The 21,307-nt window shown below is 69.5% G+C and overlaps 5 protein-coding genes across 6 annotated transcripts; 2 read left to right on the top strand and 3 right to left on the bottom strand.

The window, feature by feature from the left end:
• Positions 1-1,204: 1,204 nt before the first annotated feature.
• On the bottom strand, positions 1,205-10,429 carry TRIM46 (tripartite motif containing 46). The gene is made up of 11 exons (XM_080570359.1): positions 10,426-10,429; positions 7,633-7,731; positions 6,098-6,353; positions 5,640-5,983; positions 5,364-5,507; positions 5,095-5,190; positions 4,710-4,963; positions 4,479-4,600; positions 2,996-3,295; positions 2,588-2,885; positions 1,205-2,483 (listed from the first exon to the last, which is right to left on the bottom strand). The coding sequence occupies exons 2-11, from the start codon at positions 7,693-7,695 to the stop codon at positions 2,108-2,110; spliced, it is 2,253 nt and encodes a 750-aa protein (XP_080426485.1). The 5' UTR covers positions 7,696-7,731; positions 10,426-10,429; the 3' UTR covers positions 1,205-2,107.
• On the top strand, positions 8,198-9,947 carry KRTCAP2 (keratinocyte associated protein 2). Its single transcript, XM_080570377.1, has 5 exons — positions 8,198-8,331; positions 8,841-8,995; positions 9,070-9,133; positions 9,423-9,489; positions 9,741-9,947. The coding sequence occupies exons 1-5, from the start codon at positions 8,328-8,330 to the stop codon at positions 9,859-9,861; spliced, it is 411 nt and encodes a 136-aa protein (XP_080426503.1). The 5' UTR covers positions 8,198-8,327; the 3' UTR covers positions 9,862-9,947.
• A 442-nt stretch (positions 10,430-10,871) lies between the features above and the next one.
• On the bottom strand, positions 10,872-16,566 carry SLC50A1 (solute carrier family 50 member 1). Of its 2 annotated transcripts, none has more exons than XM_080570375.1 (6): positions 16,235-16,566; positions 15,249-15,379; positions 14,986-15,109; positions 14,746-14,907; positions 14,545-14,664; positions 10,872-14,250 (listed from the first exon to the last, which is right to left on the bottom strand). In XM_080570375.1, the coding sequence occupies exons 1-6, from the start codon at positions 16,550-16,552 to the stop codon at positions 14,149-14,151; spliced, it is 957 nt and encodes a 318-aa protein (XP_080426501.1). In that variant the 5' UTR covers positions 16,553-16,566; the 3' UTR covers positions 10,872-14,148. The 2 variants fall into 2 exon arrangements, with proteins under 2 accessions (XP_080426501.1, XP_080426502.1); XM_080570376.1 differs by having other exon boundaries at positions 15,249-15,326; positions 16,235-16,363.
• Positions 10,882-11,189, top strand: DPM3 (dolichyl-phosphate mannosyltransferase subunit 3, regulatory; the record flags this gene model as incomplete). The annotated part of the gene is made up of 1 exon (XM_080570378.1): positions 10,882-11,189. One exon carries the CDS (start codon positions 10,882-10,884, stop codon positions 11,158-11,160), a length of 279 nt encoding a protein of 92 aa, XP_080426504.1. The 3' UTR covers positions 11,161-11,189.
• Positions 16,567-17,045: 479 nt separating the features above from the next.
• On the bottom strand, positions 17,046-20,480 carry EFNA1 (ephrin A1). Its single transcript, XM_080570356.1, has 5 exons — positions 20,322-20,480; positions 18,446-18,741; positions 18,290-18,355; positions 17,952-18,002; positions 17,046-17,835 (listed from the first exon to the last, which is right to left on the bottom strand). Exons 1-5 carry the CDS (start codon positions 20,435-20,437, stop codon positions 17,720-17,722), a joined length of 645 nt encoding a protein of 214 aa, XP_080426482.1. The 5' UTR covers positions 20,438-20,480; the 3' UTR covers positions 17,046-17,719.
• Positions 20,481-21,307: the final 827 nt, after the last annotated feature.

The raw sequence follows: 21,307 nt of genomic DNA, 5'->3' as shown, positions 1-21,307 counted from the left end.
TGCCAGGGGGTGAGGGTGAGGGGCTGGGAGCTCCGGGGCATGGCTGCGCTGGCTGCGAGGGTGGGTGACGCAAGCCCTGAGGCTGGAGATGGGGCCGAGGGGTGTGGATGCGGTGTGTGTGTGAGGGGGGGTGATGCTTTATATTTTCCATTGTGCCTCGCCGATAGAGCTGCCAACAGCAACCGAAACCAGCAGCCGGGTGGCACGGGGCCGAGGGGCTGCAGTGGGAGAAGGCAGCAGGCAGGGCAGCACCGCGGGGGGGGGGTTCACGTGCACGGCCGCAGCAGGATGGCCCAGGTGGGGAGGGCTGTGCCGGATCCTGCCCCATTTGCTGGGAGGAAGGAAGGAAGCTAAAAATAGCCCCGAAGGTGGGCTGCGGCGTGGGGCCACGTCCACCCTTCCCACCCCACAGCCAGCTTTGGGGACGGGGCAGCAGAGCGGGGCCATGCTGCTGGGGCAGAGCCCCAGGGGTGCACCAGCCCTGTGAACGTGCCCCTTCCCCTCACCCCCCTTCCCCTCACCCCCCTTCCCCTCACCCCCCTTCCCAGCCCTGGGCAGGGCCTGGAGGAATCGAAACAGAGAGCAGGGCTGGGCCCCACAATGAAACTCCTGTTTGCAGGGTGCCCGTTCTGGCCCCGCTCCTTGCCTGGCCCCACCTGTGCTGCCTCTCCCAGCAGCAGGAGCCGGCCCCGAGGAGGGGGCCCAGCCCCACAGGCAGCTCCTCCGCCTGCCCTCATGGTCCCGGGGGGGTTCCTGCCCCTGCCGCTCACCCCGAGAGGATGCCAGAGAGCCCAGGAGGTTGCGCCAGCGCTCCCAGGACCCCGATGTTTCCCTCTCACCATACCCCACTAATGTTAAACCCGCTACCAGGATTTGTCCCTCGCAGGGCCAGCAGGAGATGGCCGCTGCTCCCAGGTGGGACGGGAGCGAGACCCTGGGGAGGCTGAGCAGCGAGAGGGGGGCAGCAGCGGCCACGTGGCCGGGCACAGCCCGAGCGGGCATCGGACACGTCAGCGCTGCCCAGGCCGGCCCCGGGCAGGATTGGCCTCTGCTGGCCACAGCCCAAAGGACAGCTCTGCCCCACGGCCTCCACACCACGGGGCCCTGCCCCACGGGGAGCGGCCCGCAGAGCACAGGTGGGTGCTGCTGCTCTGTCCTCAACCCCCCAGGGGGCTGCGGCTGCCCTCGGGCGGCTCTGGAGAAGTCTGGCATTGCAGTTTATTGTAGGAAACCATGAAAAGACAGCAATTGTAACAGAACCCATGAGAAACTACAGCAGCTCGGACGGCTCCCAGCGTGGGACCGCAGCCCCAAGGCCCCTGCAGCGGGGGGCAGCCCCCCCGTGGCTCCTGGCCACGTCGGATCCCAACCCCGCAAGCCCCGGCTGGCAGGGGCGGTTTGGCACTGAGCGGTGTAAGGGGGGCACTGAGCGGGTCCTGGGGGCGGGTGCCGCGCTGGGCTGGCCCCACGCAGCGGGGAGGGAGCAGAGAACCCGGCAGTGCTCCGCAGCCCCTCAGGAGGGCGGGGGGACACCGAGGTCCCGCAGCCCCACAGGACCCAGCGGTGGCTGTGCCTGGCCGCGATGCTGCAGCCGGGTGAGCCGCGTCAAAAATGAGCCATTTTTACAAAAAAGTCTTCGTACCTTGTTCCAGCCCAGCCTCCCCCCTCCCTCTCTCCCCCAGCCCATCTGCCTCCCCCGCCCCAGCCACTGCCCAGCCGCTCCCCCCACCATCACCCCAACCAGCTCCTGCCTCCCCCCTCCCCGTGCAGCCCTGCGTCCCCCTGGCGTCCCCCTCCCTGCTCCACCTCTAGGGCTGACCCTCTGCCAGGACCTGCTGCCGTCCTCTGCCTGCAGCCCCAGGTCTGCGCCACAGAGCCGAGCTGGTGAAAGGGGCAGGTGGATGGGGAAGGGAGGGGACGGCGGAGCTGTCCCCGTCCCCCCCCAGTCCCACAAAACAAACACCTGGCCTGCTCCAAGCCCCGGGCGGGGCTGGGGCCGCCCCTGCTGAGCTGCGCTCCCTGCATGGTCGCGTCCCCTCCAGGCCCTGAAGCTCGCTTGACAATAAGGGGTCACACCAGATGTGCGTGCAGGGAGCGCACGCGCGGCTCAGTCCAGCTTGGCGAAGCCCCCGATGGTCACTTTGCGCTCCTGCTTGTTGGCCACCAGCTCCTGGAGATGCAGGGCACCCCCTCCGATGAAGCAGAAGGCGGGGCAGACAGGCCCCGAGCAGTCCACGCCACACTCCCAGAGCTCACGGAAGGACACGGCGTCGTAGAAGCTCACCTTGCCCTGCTCGTAGTCCAGGCAGATGCCGATGCGCGGTGGCAAGGGCACGGTGCAGCCGTTGGGGTCACGAGAAGTGAGTGCCGAGCCATGCGAGAGCAAGATCTTGCCCATGCCGATGGTGAGGAAGGCGTAGGGTGGGGGCGCGTCCACCGTCGTGTCCTCTGCCCCGCTGTCGTGGCCGCTGTCAGGGTCGTACCTGCGGCAGGGGGACAGGTGAGGCCCGGCGCAGAGGTTCTACAAAGGCCGCCTCACCACCTCCCGCACACCCACAAAGCCCCCCTGCGCCCCCACCCTGCTCACCTGGGGCTCACCACGTCCTGAGGCACCTGGAACCACTCCTGCAGTTTGCTCTCCAGCCCCACGCCCACCTTGACCAGGTAGGAGCTGGGATCCACGCAGCAGGCCCAGTAGCTCTTGCCCTGCGTGACGGCCACGTCGCCGATGACCAGGTCGATGGAGAGGTGGCAGCTGGTCATCAGCCGCTCCGCCGCGAAGAGCATGGGGATGCCGGGGACGCTGCGCACGGCGCGCTGGTCCTTGCTGATAGCCAGCCGGTCCCGGTTGAAGCCCCAGCGGTTGTCCAGGAAGAAGTTGAGGACTGCGGGGAGGAGGAGAGCAGAGGAGGTGAGAAGGGGACGGTGAAAAGCCCGAGGGACGGGCGGGTTGGGGGAGACTGCTCCCCATCGGAGCCCGTGGGCATCCCCTCACCTGGGGCGGGCGGCGTGTGCAGGTAGATGTCCTCGCTGTACTCCCCGAAGCCCGCCTTGTTGCAGCCCTTCACCCGGAGCACGTAGACGCTGTCGGTGTCCAGGTACTCGACGAGGGCGCTGGTGCCGCGCACCTCCTCCCGCCGCTGCCACAGCTTGAGCCCTTTGGCCTTGGTGTCCGTCTTGCGGTACTCCACGGTGTAGTGCCAGGCGGGGGGCGAGTGCTGCGGCAGCCGCCAGCACAGGAAGATCTGGTCGTAAGCGTAGGTGCGCTGCGTGTCGATGACGGGGGCCTCGGGCACTGCGGGGAGAGGCACGGGGGGGGGGGGGGGCAGGCATCAGGCAGCATCCCCCCCCCGCGGGCAGGGAGGCGGCCAGACGCAGGGAGGGGGCATTCCGGACGGACGGACGCACAACCAGCAGGAGTCTAGGGGGAATCTGGCTGCAGAGACTGTGTGTAGGCACCAGAGGGGGGAGAGAGTTGGGGAGACAGAGGAGCTGGCTGCTGTGAGGCTCCAGGGACCAGAGAGGCTGAGTGCAAGTCGGGGGGAGGGAGGGAGAGAGAGAAAGAAAGAAAGAGAGAGAGAGAGAGGATGGAGACAGCAGGAGAGGAGGAGGAGAAAGAGATGGGAATGGCAGAGTGGTGTGAAGATGCCAGCGGAACTGGAGCAGGGAAGCAGGGGTGGAAAGGAGACAGAAATGGGGTGAGGAGGGGATGCAGAGACAGAAATGGGGTGAGGAGGGGATGCAGAGACAGAAATGGGGTGAGGAGGGGATGCAGAGACAGAAATGGGGTGAGGAGGGGATGCAGAGACAGAAATGGGGCGAGGAGGGGATGGGGATGGCAGGAGGAGCTGCAGCAGATGGAGGGAGGGGGCAGAGAAGGGTGGCAAGCACGGGCAAAGCCACCGCCTGCCACCACCAGCGGGCAGGACGGGGATGGTCGATGGCGGCGGAGTGGGAATGGGGCAGGAGTGGGGATGGAGGGATGGGACAGAGAGAGCAGGGGTGGCTCTGGGGCAGGGGAGTGACTTGCCTCAGTTACTTCGGTGACGATCAGCAGCGGCCGCAGCCTATAAACAAAGAGAGGTAGAAGCAGGTCTGAAAAGTGTTGCCAGCCGGTCCGGCAGGGCCCGGGCGGCACCTGCCCTGGGGGGAAGCACCTGCCCTGCACCTGGGGCAGCCTCCACTCCGTACTCACCCTCCTGCTGCCCTTACCTCACACCACAGCCCTGCCTTTCCTGCCCTCTTGCCTGCAGCCCTGGCACAGGGCAGGGCAGGGAGCACTTTGGGGGCTGCTGGGGCCATTCCTGACAGGGAGGGGGGCCGACAGATCCACGAGCGCCTGCCTGAGCGCATCCCTCTGTGGCCGGAGCCGAGCTCTGGCTCCAGGGGAGGAGACGGGCGGGCATGGAGCTGTTCTGCCCGCGGGGGCTGCGCCTCCACACGGGCCGCAGCCGGTGCCAGGGTCCTGCTGTGGTTACCTTTGATGAAGGCCAGGTCTGTGAGCAGCTTCAGCTCCCTGCTGACATCCAGCTGGAAGTGGCTGAAGGAGGCCGTGGCTGCAGGCCGGAAGCTCTGCAGCGAGTCAGTGGCCCTGAGGATCCTGCAGCACAGGAGGGCAGGGACGTCAGGGTGGCACACGAGGGCTGCCTTGGGCACCGGCCAGCCCCGCCACCGCGGGGACACCCACATGGGTCCCCGCAGCCCGGTACCTGTTGTGCAGCTGCTTGGCAGCCTGGACAAAGCAGGGGTGGTCGGTCTCCTTCAGCACCTCCTGGGCGTAGCCCACCATGCCCGAGTTCTCCAGCATGGCCTGGTGCTCTTGGATCTGATAGTGCAGGCTGGCCAGCCGCTCCTGCTGGCACTCCTCGATGGCCTGCAGCAGGGACGCCCGCTTCTCCTCCAGCATGGCGCACAGCCCCTGGATCAGCTGGGACACCTCCTCCTTGGCCTGCGAGCCGTTCACCTGCCAAGCACGGCGCTGTCAGCGTGCTGTACGGCCCCCTGCCCACGCCACAGACAGCACGGGACAAAGGGGGACCAGCCAGGCGGTGCCAATCCCCACCTAGGGACTGCTCAGGGACCTCGCGCCCTTACCTCCGTGTGCTTCACCGTCTCCTCCAGCTCAGCAATCTGGGTCTGCACCGTGTCCTGGCTGCTCAAGATGTAGGCAAGGCTCTTTGTCAGCTTCTCCTGCAAGGAAGGAGGTTAGCCACCGCTGGCCTCGTGCGCCCCCGACCTACAAACAGAGCCCTCGCCCCATCTGTGCTGCGAGCTGAGCTCGCACCCCTGGTTCCTCCCTGCCTCCCCGTGGGCGTCCTGACCCCGACCCGAGCGCGCAGCCCCGCGCCCGCAGCAGCCCTTACCCTGAGAGCCTGGTAGGCGCTGAGCACCGGCGTGATCTTGTGGCTGGTGTGAGTGCGTCGCACGCGGCAGAGCTGGCACACCAGCCGCTGGCAGGTCTTGCAGTAGTGAGTCACCTCCTCCTTGTGCTCTGGGCACATCAGACCCTGCACGGACACGAGGAAGCTCAGCAGAGTTTTAGGACCCCCCCCCCCCTTCAAGGGTCTCTCCCCAGCTCGTCTGCTGTGGCACCCGGGGAACCCCAAGTAGGAAAGATCCCCTGCCGGAGGAGGCCGTACCTTTGGGCGGAAGGTGAGCGTGGGCGGCGTGGGCTCATGCTGAGCCTTCTGGGTGCCCCAGGGGTGGTAGAGCTTGAAGCACTCATTGCAGAAGCTGGACTTGCACTCCGTGCAGCCCTTGGTGGCCTCCAGCTGCGGGGGCTTGCAGAACTGGCACATGATGGCGGCGCTGATGTTGATGGTCTGGCGGTAGCGCTCCACCACGCGCTCCAGGGTCAGGTTGCGGAAGAGGCTGCCGAGGCCCCGCTCGCCCAGGTCGATGTCCCGCTGGCAGGCCGGGCAGGGGAAGCTGATGGTCTGGGGGTGCACGGTGCCCCGCTTCCGCCCTGGGTAGGTGCCGAACCCTACAGGAGGCCGGGGAGGCGTCACATGCAGCCCAGCACCCTGCGGCTCCTCGGGGCCGGCGGAGCCCCTCTGCCCCCTGCCCACGCCGTCCCCGTCCCCCCAGGCCGTCCCACCTGACTTCAGGAGCCGGTCCAGGCGGTCGGGTTTGGGGACCCCCCTGCGGCCCAGGCGCGGGCTGCGGGTGGCCGGGGTGGCGGCGGGCGAGGAGGGCTCGGAGGTGGGGTCGCAGCAGAGGTAGCCGTGCTGCAGCAGCACCTCGCTGGCGCAGACGTGGCAGACGTTGTGCATGCAGGGCAGGGCCAGCGGCTGCTTGTACATCTCCTTGCACACCGGGCACACCAGCTCCCGCTCCATGTTCTTCATGCTGGTCTGAGGAGAGAGGGGGAGAGCGTCACCGGGCGCAGCCGGGCCGGGGACCGGGGCGGGATGGAGACTGGGGCCTGGATTAGGACTGGGAATAGGGCCAGGATACGGGCCGGCACTGAGACCAGGATCAGGGCCAGGATCAGAACCAGGATAGGGACCGGCACCAAGACCAGGATCAGGGCCAGGATAAGGACCGGCATCAAGACCAGGAGCAGGACCAGGAGCAGGGACCAGGACCAGGAAAGGAACCGGCATCAACACCAGGATCAGGACTAGGATAAGGACCGGCATTGAGACCAGGATCAGGGCCAGGAACAGGACTGGCATTGAGACCAGGATCAGGGCCAGGATCAGAACCAGGATAAGGACCGGCATCAAGACCAGGAGCAGGACCAGGAGCAGGACCAGGACCAGGAACCGGCATCAAGACCAGGATCAGGGCCAGGATAGGGACCGGCACCAAGACCAGGATCAGGACTAGAATAAGGACTGGCATCGAGACCAGGATCAGGACCAGGATCAAGGACCAGGATCAGGGACTGGCATCAAGGCCAAAATCAGGGCCAGGACCAGGACCAGGAGCAGGATCTGGGCCAGGATAGGGACCAACATCGAGACCAGGATCAGGACTAGGATAAGGACCGGCATCAAGGCCAGGATCAGGACTAGCATTGAGATCAGGATCAGGGCCAGGATCAGGGACCAGCACTGAGACCAGAACCAGGGCCAGGATCAGGGCCAGGATAGGGACCGGCATCGAGACCAGGATCAGGACCAGGATCAAAGACCAGGATCAGGGACTGGCATCAAGGCCAAAATCAGGACCAGGACCAGGACAGGGACCAGGACCTGCATGCAGGCTGAGGCCAGCACCGGGATCAAGTCCGGAGCAGGACCAGCCCCAGCCCCAGGACCCCCACCACGGCGCACGGGTAGCACCGGGCACTCCCCGCCCCGGTCCCCGCGGGGGGCGCTGGGCTCTCGGCGTCCTGGGAGGCCTCGGGGAGCGCTCCCCGGTGCGCCCCGCCCGGGGCTCGGTGAGGGCCGATCCGGCCCCCCCGGGCCCGGCGGGGAACGGGCCGAGGCAGCGAGGCCTCTCAGCGGCCTGCCGGGCCCTCAAGGGCACCCCGGCCGCTCCCCCCCCCCCCACCGCGGCCATCGCCGCCGCCCCGGCCCCGCCGCCGCCCCGCCGCGTTGCCATGGCGACGCCGGTCCCGGGAGAGCCCGGCCCGGCCCCGCTCGGTCCCCGCTCGGTCCCCGCTCGATCCCCGCCGCCGCTCACGCTGATGCGGACGAGGGCGTCCATGATGGAGGTGAAGGTCTGCAGGTCCTCGCCCTCGGCCATGGCTCCGCGCCCGGGGCCGGTCCCGGCGGCAGCAGCAGCGGCCGCCCGGTTCTGGTGCAGGGAGCGGCGGAACCGGGGGGAGGGCGGGGGGGGGCGGCGGCGCGCATGCTCCGAGGGACCCGCCCCGGAGAGGGGGGGGCGGCGGGGGGCGGCGGCACCGGGCCGGTACCGGGACGCCCCCTCCGCTCCCCGGGGCGGCCCCCGGCGGCTCCCCGCGGACGGCAGCGCGGCGCCGGGCCCGGGGCCCGCTGCGGAGCCGGGAAGGGGCCGAACGGAGCCGGCTGGAGGGTTGGGGGGGGTGGGAGAGGAGGGGGCGGGCTGCTGGGGGGGGCGGCCGCGCCCCCGCCCGGTGCCCCGGGGCCTCCCCGCGCCCCGCTCCCCGCCGCCGGGGGGCGCGCGGACCGGCGGGGCCTGCAGCGCCGCGCCCGGCCGCTAGGGGGCGCCAGAGCCGCGGCCGAGCCCCGCGCGGGGGCGCGCATGAGCCGCGCGTGCCCGCGGCTGCCGCCGTGTCCCGTTGGGGGGGCCGCGCAGTGCGCGTGCGCGGATCCGGGGCGCGCCTGCGCAGTGCGGGGGGAGCGGCGGCAGAGGGGCCGGGAGGGGAAAGGGCCGGGGGGGCGACGCCGCGGGGCACCATGGGTAACGGGACCGGGGGGGCGGGGGGGGGGCTGCGGGGGGCGATCGGGGCCCTGAGGGGGGCGTCAGGGGGCGATCGAGGCCTTGAAGGGGGGTTCAGGGACCGGGACCGGGGCCTGAGGGGGCGGGGGGGACTCGGGGGGGAGGCTGCAGCCCCGGGAGGGGGCTGCGGGGACCGGGACCGGGGCCTCAGGGAGCGGGGGAGGCCCCGGGGGGGGCGATCAGGGCCTTGGGGGGGCTGCAGGGGGCGATCGGGGCCTGGGGGTGGGGGGGGCTGTAGGCACTGGGACCGGGGCCTCAGGGGGCGAGGGGGGCCTCGGGGGGCTGCAGGGACTGGGACCGGGGCCTGAGTGGGTGGGGGGAGCTTCGGGGGGGGTGCAGAGGGCGATCGGGGCCCTGGGGGGGGGTCAGGGGGCAATCGGGGCCTTGGGGAGGCTTCAGGGGGCTTTCAGGGCCTTGAGGGGTCTTTGGGGGTCAGCCCCCCACCCTGCTGAGCCGGGGCTGTGCCGCAGCCGTAGGCACGGGCACGTCGCTGGCGCTCTCGTCGCTGCTGTCGCTGCTGCTGTTCGCCGGGATGCAGATGTACAGCCGGCAGCTGGCCTCCACCGAGTGGCTCACCATCCAGGGCGGGCTGCTGGGCGCCGCGCTCTTCGTCTGCTCCCTCACCGTATCCTTTGGGGCCGCGCGGGGAGCGGGGCTGGGGAGGTGGTTCCCGGTTCCATGCCTTAACCCCCTGCGCAGGCCTTCAACAACCTCGAGAACCTGGTGTTTGGCAAAGGCTTCCAGGCCAAGATATTCCCCGAGAGTAAGTGCCACCGGCGGGGAGGGGAAGGCGCCGTCGGCTGCGGGCGCTGGGCGTGCAGCCCCACGTTGGGTTTGCAGAGGGCACGCAGCGCGGCTCTTCCCAGCGGATGCTCTGCTTCCCTGGGCACCTCGGCATGCCAGCCATCAGCTAGGGGAAGAGCCCATCCTGCTCTTTCCCTCTGTGCTTTATGTGGGTTTGTCTCGCCGCGTTGCTGAGGTTCTCAGGAGGGGCTGTGCAGCTGACAGAACGGTGTGACTGCATCTCTCCTCTCTCCTGTTTTTCCCTGCAGTTCTCACCTGCCTCTTGCTGGCTCTTTTTGCCTCCGGCCTCATCCACAGAGTCTGCGTGACCACCTGGTAAGACCAGAGCCTGCCCCGGAGGGTGGGGAAGCAGCTTGTCACGCTCCGGGGCGGCTGTCAGGGGCCCTGGTGGCTCGTGCTCCCTGTCAGCGGGGCCAAGGCTGGCCGGGGGCACCTGGGGTGACCGGTGCTAGGCACTGCAGCGCAGTGGGAGCGCGGGGGTGCTGTCAGTTTGGCCTTGGCGTATTCCTTCCTGCCTGCAGCACAAGGGGTGCAGCTGAGTAGCCTCTTCTTTTCTTTACCTGCAGCCTCATCTTTTCCATGGTCGGCCTCTACTACATCAATAAGATCTCCTCCACGCTCTACCAGTCCGCAGCACCCGCAGCTGTTCCCACCAAAGCCCTTGGCAAAGGCAGGAAGAGGAATTGATGTCCTGGGGCCCCTTCCTGGGGCAGTTCCCCCTCCTCCAGCCTGGACTCGGACTCTGAGCCAGGCAATAAAGCAGTTTCTTTGTAGCCTCAGGGTTGGTTCCTCCTCAGCACCCAGGGGTCCCCTCTGCTGGCCCTCAGCCCGGCTTTGTCGAGCTGCTGTGTGTTCATGTGTGCTGCTGATCCGGCTCAACCCTGCAGCTGCGGCAGCCTGCGGTGGATTTGGCACCTCGCAAATGCTCGGAGCCCTCTGCTCCGGGAACAGCAGCTGTGACGTGCTGAAAGAGGGGCGCCAGCAGCCCCGGGTGCGATTAACTGAGCTCCTGGGAGCCGCGGGGACCCCGCTCCCCCTGCAGCAGCGGGGCGCGGGCCGATCCCGGCCTCCTCCCGCTGCCTCCTGAGCTCGGACGTTTCCAGCACCGCCGCGCTCCGTGGCCGCAGCGCCGTCAGCAGCCCCCGGGGCCACCTCCTGCCCTCGCTGCCAGCTGCTGCGCCGCCAAACCCCCGAGCTGGGGGTGCGGGGAGGGGGGGGGGGGCCACGCAGACCCCCGGCCCTGGGGGCCGTGGCCGCCCGGTGCCCCCCGGGGCTCGGTGCCCGGCCAGGCCCGTGGGAAGCTCAGGCCCGTGGGAGGGCCGGGCCGGGCCCGCTCCCACGCCGCCCCCGCGCCCCCCGCCGCGGCCGGACGCGGAGGAAGCCAGGTGCTTCCTGCGGCGGGGCCCGGCCCGGCCCCGGCCCCGGCGGCCAAAGCGCGGCGCTTCCTGAGCCGGGACCGGGGCCGGGCCCCGCCGCCAGGGGGCCCCGTCCCGGACTACAACTCCCAGCGTGCCCCGCGCCGCCCGCCGCGCCGCGGTGACGTCATCTAGCGACGGGGAGAGCAGCGCCGGGCCTGGGAGCGCTGCAGGTGGGGGGGGGCGGCCTGGGGGGGACCGGGGCCGGCCCCGGGGGCACCGGGAGGGACCGGGGTCGGCCCCGGGGGCTCGGCGCTCCCTCACGGCGCTGTCCGTCTCTCCGCAGGCCGCCATGACCAAGCTGGCGCAGTGGCTGTGGGGCCTCGCCCTGCTGGGCTCGGCCTGGGCCGCCCTGGCGCTGTCTCCGCCGGGCCTGCGGCTACCGGCGCCGTACCGCCAGGCCCTGCTGCCGCTGCCCGTCTACCTGCTGGTGGCCTTCGGCTGCTACGCGCTGGCCACCGTGGGCTACCGCGTGGCCACCTTCAACGACTGCGAGGAAGCGGCCGCCGAGCTCCGGGAGCACATCAACGCAGCGCGGGAGGACCTGCGGCGGCGGGGGCTGCGCTTCTGAGCACAATAAAGACGACAAAGTGTGCTGTACCGGGCCGTGCTGTGCTGTACCGGGCCGTGCTGTGCTGTACCGGGCCATACTGGGCCGTGATGGACTGTGCCGGGCCGTGATGGGCTGTACCGGGCCATACCGGGCCGTGCCATGCTGCCAGGAGGGGAAAGGGGGACCCCGGCCTGGGCTGTGCCGCCCTGGTTGCGGGCAGGGGGTGGCCAAGTCCCCCCGGTGCTGCTCAGGGGGCAGCCGCCCGCCCTGCCCCGTGCAGCCGGGCTCCAGCTGTCTTCGTGCGGGCTCCAAGCAGAGCAGGGCGTCCCCTCGGCCCCCTCTCAGCACCCGCGCCCCTCCGCAGGTGCTGCAGGGAGCCTGCGCCGTCCCACCCAGCCTCCGAGCATCCCCGAGCTTGGCCGCACAGGCAGGGATGCGAGGTAGGGAGGGCAGGATCGGGCCCTGCCTCAGCAGCCCGCGGCGCTGGGTAGCACTGCGGGCAGAGCGGGCTCCCGGCAGCCCTTCAGATGTGGTTTGCGCCGTCAGGTGGGAGCTGGAAAAAAGAGTCGGCCCGGCCCTGCTGGCCTGCTTCCCGGGGAAGGAGGAGAGAGCGTGGCTGGGTGGAGCGGGTGGCGCAGCCTTTAAAATGCAGAGTGCCCAGAGCCTGTGGTCTCCCCCAGCCTGCTGGGGCGGCGCAGCCCACGCCGGGGGGCTGCTCCCGGATCCCGGCGGAGCACTGGCTGCGGCTGCTGCTGCTCTGCCCCACGCCTCCACGGGCAAAACGGGGCGCAGGTGCTCCGGAGCTGCGGGTGGGGCTCCTGCAGCAGGGACGTCCCTGCCACAGCAGGGGGGGAGCCTTGGGTGGCCTCGGTCTGGGGGTGCCTCCTGTCTGGGGGTGCGCGAGAGCCGCGCTGCCGGCCCGGCTGGCGGAGCCGCGCTGCTGGTGGTGACGCATGCTGGGGCCTGCCTTGCTGGCAGCCTCCCCGGCTTCTTCGCATACCAGCCGAAGGACTTTCTTGTTTTTTTTAATTATCGGCTGCGCATCCTTCTGCAAAAAGGAGCAGTTGGTATCATGAGGGAGGACTCGGGCTAATTAGCAGGAGCGACTAATTAGCTGTTTCCTGAGCAACAGTGGCAGCTCGGAGCGGGGTGGGCGGCTCCCGCAGTCCCGTGCCCGTGTGCGGCCGTTTTGGGGGGGGGTGGCAGCCCCTCGGCTTCAGCGCAGCCTTTACGGGGCTGGGACCGCGGTGCTGGCGTGGCACGAGGCTGGGAGCCCTCGGCGGGCTCCCCGCAGCCCTGCAGGCTGGCAGGTAGCAGCACGGCCCTGGCTTCTCCTTGCACGGGCACGTGCCCGCTGCGGGCGTTCGCGTAGCCGGTGGCTGCTCTTGCTCACCTCCAGCCTCACGAGCGGGGCTGCGTCACGGCCGCTCGCGGCACACGCCAGCCGGAGTGACCGGTTGGCAGCTGGGTTTTTGCTCGCTTGCGTCACCGGGAAAAGCTGCCCTGTCCCCCCATGTTCCTCCTGGGCCAGGAGGAGCAGATCGGTGGCTCCAACCTGGTGGGAAAAGCATCTGTGGGGCCCTGGGGAGCGCAGCTCCATGGGGGAGTCCCGAGGGCAGAAACACCTGCACTCGCAGCTGGAAAAGCCAAGGGGAGCCCAGCGAAGGAGCTTCCTTGAGGGCTCGGACCCCGCAGGCCATGGCAGCAGGACGCAGCACGCCCCGCAGTGCCGCAGCACAGCTGGAGTTCATCTTTCCCTCTCCTGTCCCTGCCCTGTTGCTGGCGTGGCAGGGCCGCTGCCGCCGTATTGATTTTTTCCCAGGACACGGCGCAAGGTGTGAGCGAGCGTCTGAGTGCACAAGCGCGGCCAAATTCCTCGTCAACACTTCCTTAATCCGGCCTGCGTCAGCCGGGCTGCGGCCGTGCCCACGCCGAGGGCCTCCCGGGAGCTGGCAGGGACGGGGCTCCTCGCTGCGCGGGGCCACCGCCACCCCGGGCCGCCGGTTTTGTACGGCTCCGGCCTCTGTTGTGTAACTTGGTCACCCGCGCTCGCTCCTGTCCATCTGCTGATGCGCTTGCCTGATAACTTCATTCCAGATCATTGTTAATTCATTAATTGAGCTTGGGTCGACGCCAACGGCTGCCTTGATTTGATGCGCACACTCGAGCGTCGTGGTTTTAGCGAGGATTTTAATTGATTTTAAGTTTGCTGGCATAATGGGCGGTAGCAAGCCCTGTGTCGATGCTACAGAAAGGACTTTTCGTTCCACGTCGTGACCGGTGTCCCCGTGCTGCTGCTTGGGGAGGTCGGAGGAGCGCCCTCAGGCAGCGCTGCCTTCCTCCGTGCCCCGCTCCCTGCCCCTGCCACCCAGTGCTGCTGCCCCCTCCCCAGGCTGAGGCTGGAGCCCCCTGCGGGGGGCTTGCTGCACCCCACGGGCAAGCGGGTGCTGGTGGATGAGGAACTGCGGGGCTCAGAGGGTGCCAGGATTAGCCCCCAGCGTCCCGAGGCCAAAACGCTGCAGGGACAGGAGCCGTGCCGGCCTCTGCAGCCAGCAGAGCCCAAAGCGGGAGGGGACGACAAGCAGGCGCTGGGAAGAGTCTGCGATTTATTAAAAGGCACTTCGATTCGTACAAAATGGGGCTGCCCACCCAGCCCGGCGCTGGGGCAGGGCCTGGAAGAACATCGCGGGGACGGGGGCAGGGGCAGCCCGCCGCCCCAAAGGCATCGCTGCAAACAAACCAACCACCACCGCAGGAAAACCGGCTCGAGGGACAACAGAGAGGAGCTGCCAGAGGGCAAACCACGGTGGCAAGGGCCGGAGGCACCCCCCCAGGGCCCCAGTCCTGCTGGGAGCCCTCGGCCGATGGGGACGCCCTGGTGTCACCCAGCAGGAGCTGGCCACGCTGCGGCAGCAGGAGCAGAATGACGAGCTGGGGGGGCCTTCCTTGGTCACCAAGTGTCTGAGACCGGCCTGGCTCCGGGGCTCCGGCATCGGCAGGACCCCCTCAGGCGTGCAGGGGTCTGTAGGGCTTGTCCCGGCCTGGGGCGTAGCGCCAGAACAGCCAGAGCCGCACGACGCTGGTGACGATGCCCGGCACGTTGGGGACCTGCGGAGGACACGGGGCCGGGCGGCGTTACCCAGCTCGCGGTGCTGCTGCCCCCCCCCCCCCGCCATCAGCCCCGCGTCGCCGGGGGAGATTTATTGGCCTTATCCCATCTAATTAATTAAAATCAATACTCATCTTGCTGAGCCTAGTCACGGGCTCTGCTGTGTGACACACACGCGACGCCGGACGGGGTCCGGCCCGGTGCCAAGCGCCCCGCTGAAAGGGGCTGGAGGTTTGGGGGGGGGGGGTGAGGAACCCACAGCAGCTCCCGGCCTCCCGCTGCCCCCAACCCACCATGATGTACAGGTCGGAGAGCTGCAGCCCGTACAGCGTCCAGCTGCTGGAGGCCAGGAAGGTGGTGACGGTCAGGGGGAAGGACAAGCAGCGCGTCGACCTGCTCCGGATCACCTTGGCCTGCGGGGAGCGAGGGGCTGGCCCGGTGCCACGCAGCCCCCCCCAACACACCCTCCCCCAGTCCCACCCAGCTTTACGCACCAGGTCGGCCAGCGGCGAGACGTACATGGCGATGGTGAAGGTGCTGCAGAAGAGCCCCAGGTAGCTCTGCCGTGTGTCCTCGTCGGGGGTCAGGCAGGTGAAGAAGCCATAGCCCGCGGCCAGCAGGGCCAGGAGCCCCAGGACCTTCAGCAGCACCTCGCGCTGCGGCACACAGTGCGGGGCCATCAGTGTGGGGGTCTGCTGTGTGCCCCCCCCGGACCCAGCCGGGCCGGCACCCACCTTTGTGGTGCTGTAGTAGAAGTACACCAGGATGTAGAGGCTTTGCAGAGCCGCCCCGATGCTGTTGACGACGATCAGCGTCCGGTCCTGCTTCAGGCACCCGTAACCCAGCCAGCCCAGGTTGCTGCAGGGCGAGCGGCACAGGCGCTGCTTGCTGCTGTAGGCTGGGGGCTTCTGCCCACACCCACCCCCGAAATTTAACCCTCCGGCCCCAGAAGGATGTGCCCCCACCCCCCCACCCCCGCAGCTTGACCCCTGTGTACTTGGCATCAGTAGCGAGGAAGGGCAGGAGCTGGATGTTCTCCACGCTCTTGGCGGTGATCATCCAGCGCAGGTCAGACCTAGGGCCAGGGGGGGAGAGGCCTCCTGGGTGCCCAGCGCCACGGGGGGGCCCCTACAGTGTTGGGGGGGGGCTACAATCTTAACCCCCTTAAATACCGCCAGCCCCTCCTCAGCAGCTGTGACCTTCCCTGCCTCTGCTCCCACACCCCAGTGCCCCCCCCGGCACCCTCAGAGCCCCCACCTTCCCCTGCATGCCTGGCTTTCAGCCTGGACCCCCAACCCCCCCAACCAGCCTCAATGCCTCCCGCACTGCACCCATGTTGCCTCCCATTGCTCCCCCCATTGCACCCCCGACTGAATCCCCCCATTGCACCCCCAGCCTCCTATCGCATCCCCCCATTCCATCCCCCCAGCCTCCCATTGTTCCCCCCCATTGCAACCCCCCAGCCTCCCACTGCACCCCCAATTGCACACCCCCAGCTTCCCATTGCTCCCCCATTGAAACCCCCCGTTGCACCCCCATTGCACACCCCTGTTGCACCCCCCTAGCCTCCCGTTGCACCCCCATTACACCCCCAGCCTCCCATTGCACCCCCCATTGCACCCCCCCAGCTTCCCACTGCACCCCCCCATTGCACCCCTCATTGCACACCCCCCGGCCTCCCACTGCACTCCCCCACTGCACCCCCCCATTGCACCCCCCAGCCTCCCATTGCACCCCCATTGCACCCCCAGCCTCCCATTGCACCCCCCCATTGCACCCCCCAGTCCCCCACTGCACGCCCATTGCCCCCCCCAACCCCCCACTGCACCCCCCCACTCCCCCGCACCCCCCATTCCCCCCCCCGGACCCTCCCCCGGCACCCCGAGCCCCTCCCTTCCCCCTCCCCCCCCCCCGCTCCCCGCTGCCCGCCCCGCCCCCGCCGCCTCCCGGTGCCGGGGCTCCCGGCGGCGCGGGGCCGCTCACAGGCCGCTGCAAAACATGCCCACGGTGAAGAGGAGGCAGGCGGCGGCCAGCACCGGCAGCGGCTCCATGCTCGCCGCGGGCACCGGGAGCCGGAGGCGGGGGGGGGGCGGGGGCGGTGCTGCCCGCGGCGGGGCGGGGCGGGGGGAACGCGGGGCGCACTACCGGGGAGGGACCGGCACCGGGATTGCGGGCAGCGCCCCGGGGTGCTGCGCGCGGGACCCGCAGCCCTGTGGCACCCCCCCACCCCCCAGGGTGTCCCAGGTTTGGGGTCACGGCCCTGTGACCCCCTCCCAAAGCACCCCGGGGCGCTGCGTGCATGGGGCCCACGGTCCTGTGACACCCCCCCCCAGCACCCCAGGGCCTCCCAGGATTGGGGTCACAGCCCTGTGACCCCCCCCAGCACCCCACCTCCCCCATTCCTGGGGTCCCAGGATCCCCCTTTCCTAGAATCCCCACCCCACGGGGTCCCCTTTTCCCCAGAGTCCCCCAGTTTCTGGAGCCCAGCTCTCCCCATAACCACCCTCGGTTGTTGTTTCCCCCCCCCCCCCCCCCAGCAGCTCAGGGGGCTCCAGCTGCACCCCAAAACCCACAGCTCCAGGCCCCCGCCCCCCCCCCTGATTGCTCCCCAGCCCCAGGAGGACTTTGTACCTCCACCTGAAACCAACCCCTGGCACTACTCCGTGTGACACCTCCCCCTCCAGAGCCTTGTGCAAACACCCATTAATTAATTAACCCCCCCATAGCCATTCCCCCACCCAGGTGCAGCCCCCAGTGCAGGGGACAGGCCCTTTCCTCCCCCCGCACTCAGGCATGGTCTCAGTTATTTATTCAAGACAATCATATAAAAATTCCAGTGTTAGAAAGCTGTACAAAGCTGTACAAATCGAGAGGCAGGCAAAACGGCCTCTGTGCTGGCCCAGGCAGGGGGCGCGTGCCCCTGCGGCACCAGGCAGGGGGAGCTTCCACAGCCCCCCCCCACCCAAGAGGGGGGATGCTGGGGAGGGGGTCCCAGCGCCATGCAGTCGCCGTCCCCTGCGACTCCGCTCCGCCGGCTGCCTGGCATCTCGAGCACGTCCAGGCTCCCAAAGCCAGCCCCAGGGCACCGCCACAGCTGGGCCAGCACCGTGTCCCTTCCCGCGGGACACTTCACAGTCGGAGCCCCCCCCAGAGACGTCCACCAGGGAGCTGCATGCTGCTGGGGCAGGGGGGCCAGCCCCCAGCCCATCCAGTCCAGGGCTCAACCTCCAGCTGCCGAAAGCGCCCTTCCTGCGAGGGCGAGGTGGCATCCCAAGGGCTTTGGCTGCTCCAGTTCAGGCCCGCTGGCCCTATAATACTGACAAATCCTTTGCTTTGCCCAGATGTCCGCAGGGAAGCCCACCACAGGTGTGCGTGCAGGACCACGGGGTCCCTGAGCAGGCGGGGGCCACCCCACAGGGCTCCATCCCCGGTGGCACGGCGCGGTGCGGTCCGTCCCGGCGACCCCGCTCACAGCCCCTGCGGCACCAGGAGGGGCAGCAGGAGGCTGATGAAGGTGAAGGGGCTGCTGGCCCGCATCGCCGAGTTCTGCCCCACGCTCCTCAGGACATGCGCGGCTGCGTCGTCTGCGGGGCGAAAGGAGCTGTGAGCGGCCCCCGTGCCCCACACCCTGCTCCTGAGCCAGCCCCGGGGAGCTCCCCGCCAGCCCTGCAGCCGCTCGGATGCGTCCTCCGACACCTACCTGCCTGGATCCTCCCCTTCTGCGTCGAGGCGGGGGCAGGCGGCGCCTGAGCTGCAAAGCAAACACAAAGACACGCCGGTGAGGGGCTGCTCCAGTGCCCCGAGCCCCCAACCAAGCGCTCCCCCACCCCAGCCAAGGAGCCCGGTCTCCCCCGTGCCATCCCCACTCTGTCTGCTGGCACCGTCCCCGGCCCCACAGCGCCCGCAGCCGGGGCTGGCAGGGGGCCACGGCCCCGCCGTGACTCAGCGCAGGAAAGGCAGAGCCTTCGGAGGACCCAAGGCCTCGAGGGGGGAGGAGGGCAAGCAGCACAAGGCAGGGGGAAGCCCGCAGATACTCACTGCCTTTGCCAACCACCGTCACCTTCAGCTTCAGGCACGTCTCCCCGTGGTGGTGAATCGGCTTGGCTGCGGGCAGGAGGCGGCGGTTAGAGGGGGAAAAACCCAGAGGGACCCCAGCCCCACGGGGCTTGGAACACAGCCCCCCCGGGCACTCACAGATGTAGTAGTAGCTGTGCCCCTCCTTGAACTCCTTGCCCAGCGTGAAGGGCGTGAAGCGCTGGAACTTCTCCGAGAACTTCTCGGGGCCGTGCAAGGCGCTGGGCTTGTCGCACTCCCAGCGGATCTGCTCCTTGGAGCGGGCCTTGCAGGCCTGGTACTCCTCGAGGTCCACCAGGTAGAGGGTGTAGCGCTCCATGGCGTGCGGGGCCACGCTGCCCTCCTCGTAGTGCGGGCAGATGATGTCCAGGTAGTCGTTGAGGCGCACCTCCACCGTGTAGTCGCTCCAAAGGAACCTGGGGCAGGGGGGCGGCGGGGGTCAGCACGTGTGGAGGGGGGATTTGGGGCACGGAGGTAGCATGCCCCACAACTCTCCAAAACCCTCAGAGCCTAACGCAGGGCAACCTGAGAGCTGCTCAGCGCTGCACAAAGCCCCCGCGGTGCTTTTTGGGAGTGCTTTTTGTTGGTTTTTTTTTTGGTTGGTTTTTTTTTTTTTGGTAGTGCTGGGGAAGGAAAAGCCCTCCCCCCCTGGGGCCAGCCCCACTGCAGGAGGGAGGGGACCGGCTGGGACGCGCTCCCCGGCTGTCCCCAAAGCTCCGGGGAGCCATTAGGTGTGAGCAGCTCTCGCCCGGGGGGGGGCAGCCAGCCCGGCTCCAGGGTGCTGCTCCCCACACCTCTCCCGCCAGCGCGGCTCTCCCGGGAGGCTGCACGGCACCGGGGCCGCTGTGGGGGGGATGAAGGGGGCCGCAGGCAGCCTGCGAGGGGCCGCAGAGAGGTCTCCTCACCTCGCTGGCTGTGGCAGCCCGGGGAAGGCACGGCCTCCATAGTGGGGCCGGCTCCAGCTTCCCAACCCCCCCTGTGGGAACCCGCCTGGGTCTGCTGCCCTGCATGGAGCTGGGGGGGGCACATCCCGGGGGGGGGGGGGGGGGGGAAGGGGGGTGACCCTATAACATGTAGGGGCATAGAGCTGGGGGGCACAAACTGGGGGTTTGGGCAACCCCTGTAACTTGTGGGGGTACAGGGCTGGGGGCACATCCCGGGGGTTTGGGTAACCCCTATAGCACATGGGGGCACACAGCTGGGGAGCACATCCCAGGGGTTTGGGTAACCCCTATAGCACATGGGGGCACACAGCTGGGGAGCACACCCACAGCATGTAAGGGAGCACTCCTACAACCATAGGCGGGGGGGGGGGCACGGCCTAGAGAAGGGGGGCACCCCTACAACACACAGGAGCACTTCGCTAAAGGGAACCCCGCAACCTCGGGTGGGCACCCCACAAACCCGGCCCTACCTGGGGACCGAGCCCCGGGGCGGACACAGGGACTGCCCAGGGCCCCTGCCGCCCACCCCCCTCCCCCCCCACCTCCGGGGGGGCACCGCCGGCCGCGCACATCCTGCCCGTGCCGCGGGACCCGGGGCCAGCCCCGTGTTTGTCAACACGGCTTCCCTGAGCCCCGGCGCCTCCGCTGGCGCCGCGCCACCCCCCCGGGGAAGGAAGAGGCCCCGCTCCGCTCGGCCCTGGGAACGGAAAGGCGCCCCCCCCCTCCGTGACCCCCCCCTTCCCGGTTCTCCGGGCCCGCACCTGGCCCCGCGGACTTCACCCCGCCGCTGCCGCCCCGGCCCCTCCCGGCCCCGGGGGCGCCCCCGGTACCGGGTCGGGAGAACGAGGGGGAGCCAAGGGGAGGGGAAGAGCAAAACGGGGGGCAGCGTGCGGCCCCCCCCGGCCGCCCCGAACAAAGCCCGCAGCCCCGGGGAACGCGGCCCCGCTCCCGGCCCCGCCGCCGCCGTCCGCGCCTTCGGGGGCCCGCCCGGTCCGCGCTGCCCCCCCCCCCGCCCCGGGTTGGGGGGCGTCGGGGGGGCTCCCGGGACTCACTTGGGGTTGGAGCTGTTCCAGAAGACGGTGTGGCGCTCGGCCGCCGCCGCCGCCCAGCACAGCCCCAGCAGGGGCACCCACAGGGGCGCCCCCAGGGCCACCCGCAGCCGCTCCATGCGCTCCGCCGGTGCGCTCCGCCGGGCTGCGCGCCCCGCCCGCTCCCGGTCCTTAAATGCGGCCCCGCCGCTGCCCCGCCCGCCCCCGCCGGCCCCGCCTCGCCTCACCGGGCCGCGGGGCCGAGACACAACAACAACACGGCGGGGGCGGCGCGGGGACGGGCAGCGGCCCCCACGCGGGGACGGTGCCACGCGGGGACATCCCCCCCCCACCTCCCCCGTCCCCACGCGGGGACGGCCCCGGGACGAGGTGGGGAGGGGCTGGGAGGCCTGAACCCCCCCCCCGGCTGTGCTGGGGGGTCCGGGGGGCAGCATGAAGGAGGCACGGATGCGGCACGAAGGTCACCGGGGTCAGGCGCTGCCACCCGCTGCGGTGGCACCGTGTGGTGGTGGCACCCGTGGAGGCCGGGGTCCCGTGCGCACACGCGTGTGTTTGTGCAGGGGGGGACCTGGGTTGTGCCGGGGGTTTGGGCACGGAGCTGCCACTGTCCGTTCCCCCCCCCCCCCGCTGAGGACATGGCAGAGGGGACACGGGCAGCAGGCTGCTGGCACGCAGGGCCTTGCTGTTGTCCTCCCGGCCCTTGCCATAGAAAAAAAAAAAAACTTTATCTGAGATGTTTGGGGACTTCAGAAACACCTGGATAGGTGGGGGCTGGGGGCTGAGAGCGGCTGCTGATAAGGTGTGGGGGTAGGGAGAAGGACAGGGAGCAGCAAGCGCAGCCCTCCTCATCCTCCTCATCCTCCTCCTCGTCCTCCTGCTGCCCTTACCAGCTGCCTCCGCTCCCCAGGGCTTTGCCAGACAAACACAGCAGGCGGCCCCCACCCCGCTCACATTCGCTCTCTGTCGGTTCGATATTGTGAAATTTCCAC

The sequence above is a fragment of the Anser brachyrhynchus genome (assembly GCF_964034855.1).
Source record: "Anser brachyrhynchus genome assembly, chromosome: 28".
Taxonomy (NCBI): Eukaryota; Metazoa; Chordata; class Aves; order Anseriformes; family Anatidae; genus Anser; species Anser brachyrhynchus.
The sequence above is the reverse complement of the archived record's forward strand: the minus strand, read 5'-3'. Positions and strand labels throughout refer to the sequence as shown.

Bases quoted from the DNA above. Each gene is read 5' to 3' on its own strand.
- EFNA1 (XM_080570356.1), bottom strand. From the start codon at position 20,437: ATGGAGCGGCTGCGGGTGGCCCTGGGGGCGCCCCTGTGGGTGCCCCTG. The intron at 18,742-20,321 runs GTGAGTCCCGGG...CCCCTGCCCCAG, and splicing joins TGGAACAGCTCCAACCCCAA to GTTCCTTTGGAGCGACTACA. The intron at 17,836-17,951 runs GTAGGTGTCGGA...TTCGCCCCGCAG, and splicing joins GAAGGGGAGGATCCAGGCAG to ACGACGCAGCCGCGCATGTC.
- TRIM46 (XM_080570359.1), bottom strand. From the start codon at position 7,695: ATGGCCGAGGGCGAGGACCTGCAGACCTTCACCTCCATCATGGACGCC. The intron at 5,984-6,097 runs GTGGGACGGCCT...GGCCTCCTGTAG, and splicing joins GGACCGGCTCCTGAAGTCAG to GGTTCGGCACCTACCCAGGG. The intron at 4,601-4,709 runs GTACCGGGCTGC...CCTGTGCTGCAG, and splicing joins GCCAAGCAGCTGCACAACAG to GATCCTCAGGGCCACTGACT.
- SLC50A1 (XM_080570375.1), bottom strand. From the start codon at position 16,552: ATGCACGCAGCGCCCCGGGGTGCTTTGGGAGGGGGTCACAGGGCCGTG. The intron at 14,908-14,985 runs GTGGGTGCCGGC...TGTGTGCCGCAG, and splicing joins TCTACTACAGCACCACAAAG to CGCGAGGTGCTGCTGAAGGT. The intron at 14,665-14,745 runs GTGCGTAAAGCT...CGCTCCCCGCAG, and splicing joins TCTCGCCGCTGGCCGACCTG to GCCAAGGTGATCCGGAGCAG.
- KRTCAP2 (XM_080570377.1), top strand. The intron at 8,996-9,069 runs GTATCCTTTGGG...CCCCCTGCGCAG, and splicing joins TCTTCGTCTGCTCCCTCACC to GCCTTCAACAACCTCGAGAA. The intron at 9,134-9,422 runs GTAAGTGCCACC...TTTTCCCTGCAG, and splicing joins GGCCAAGATATTCCCCGAGA to TTCTCACCTGCCTCTTGCTG.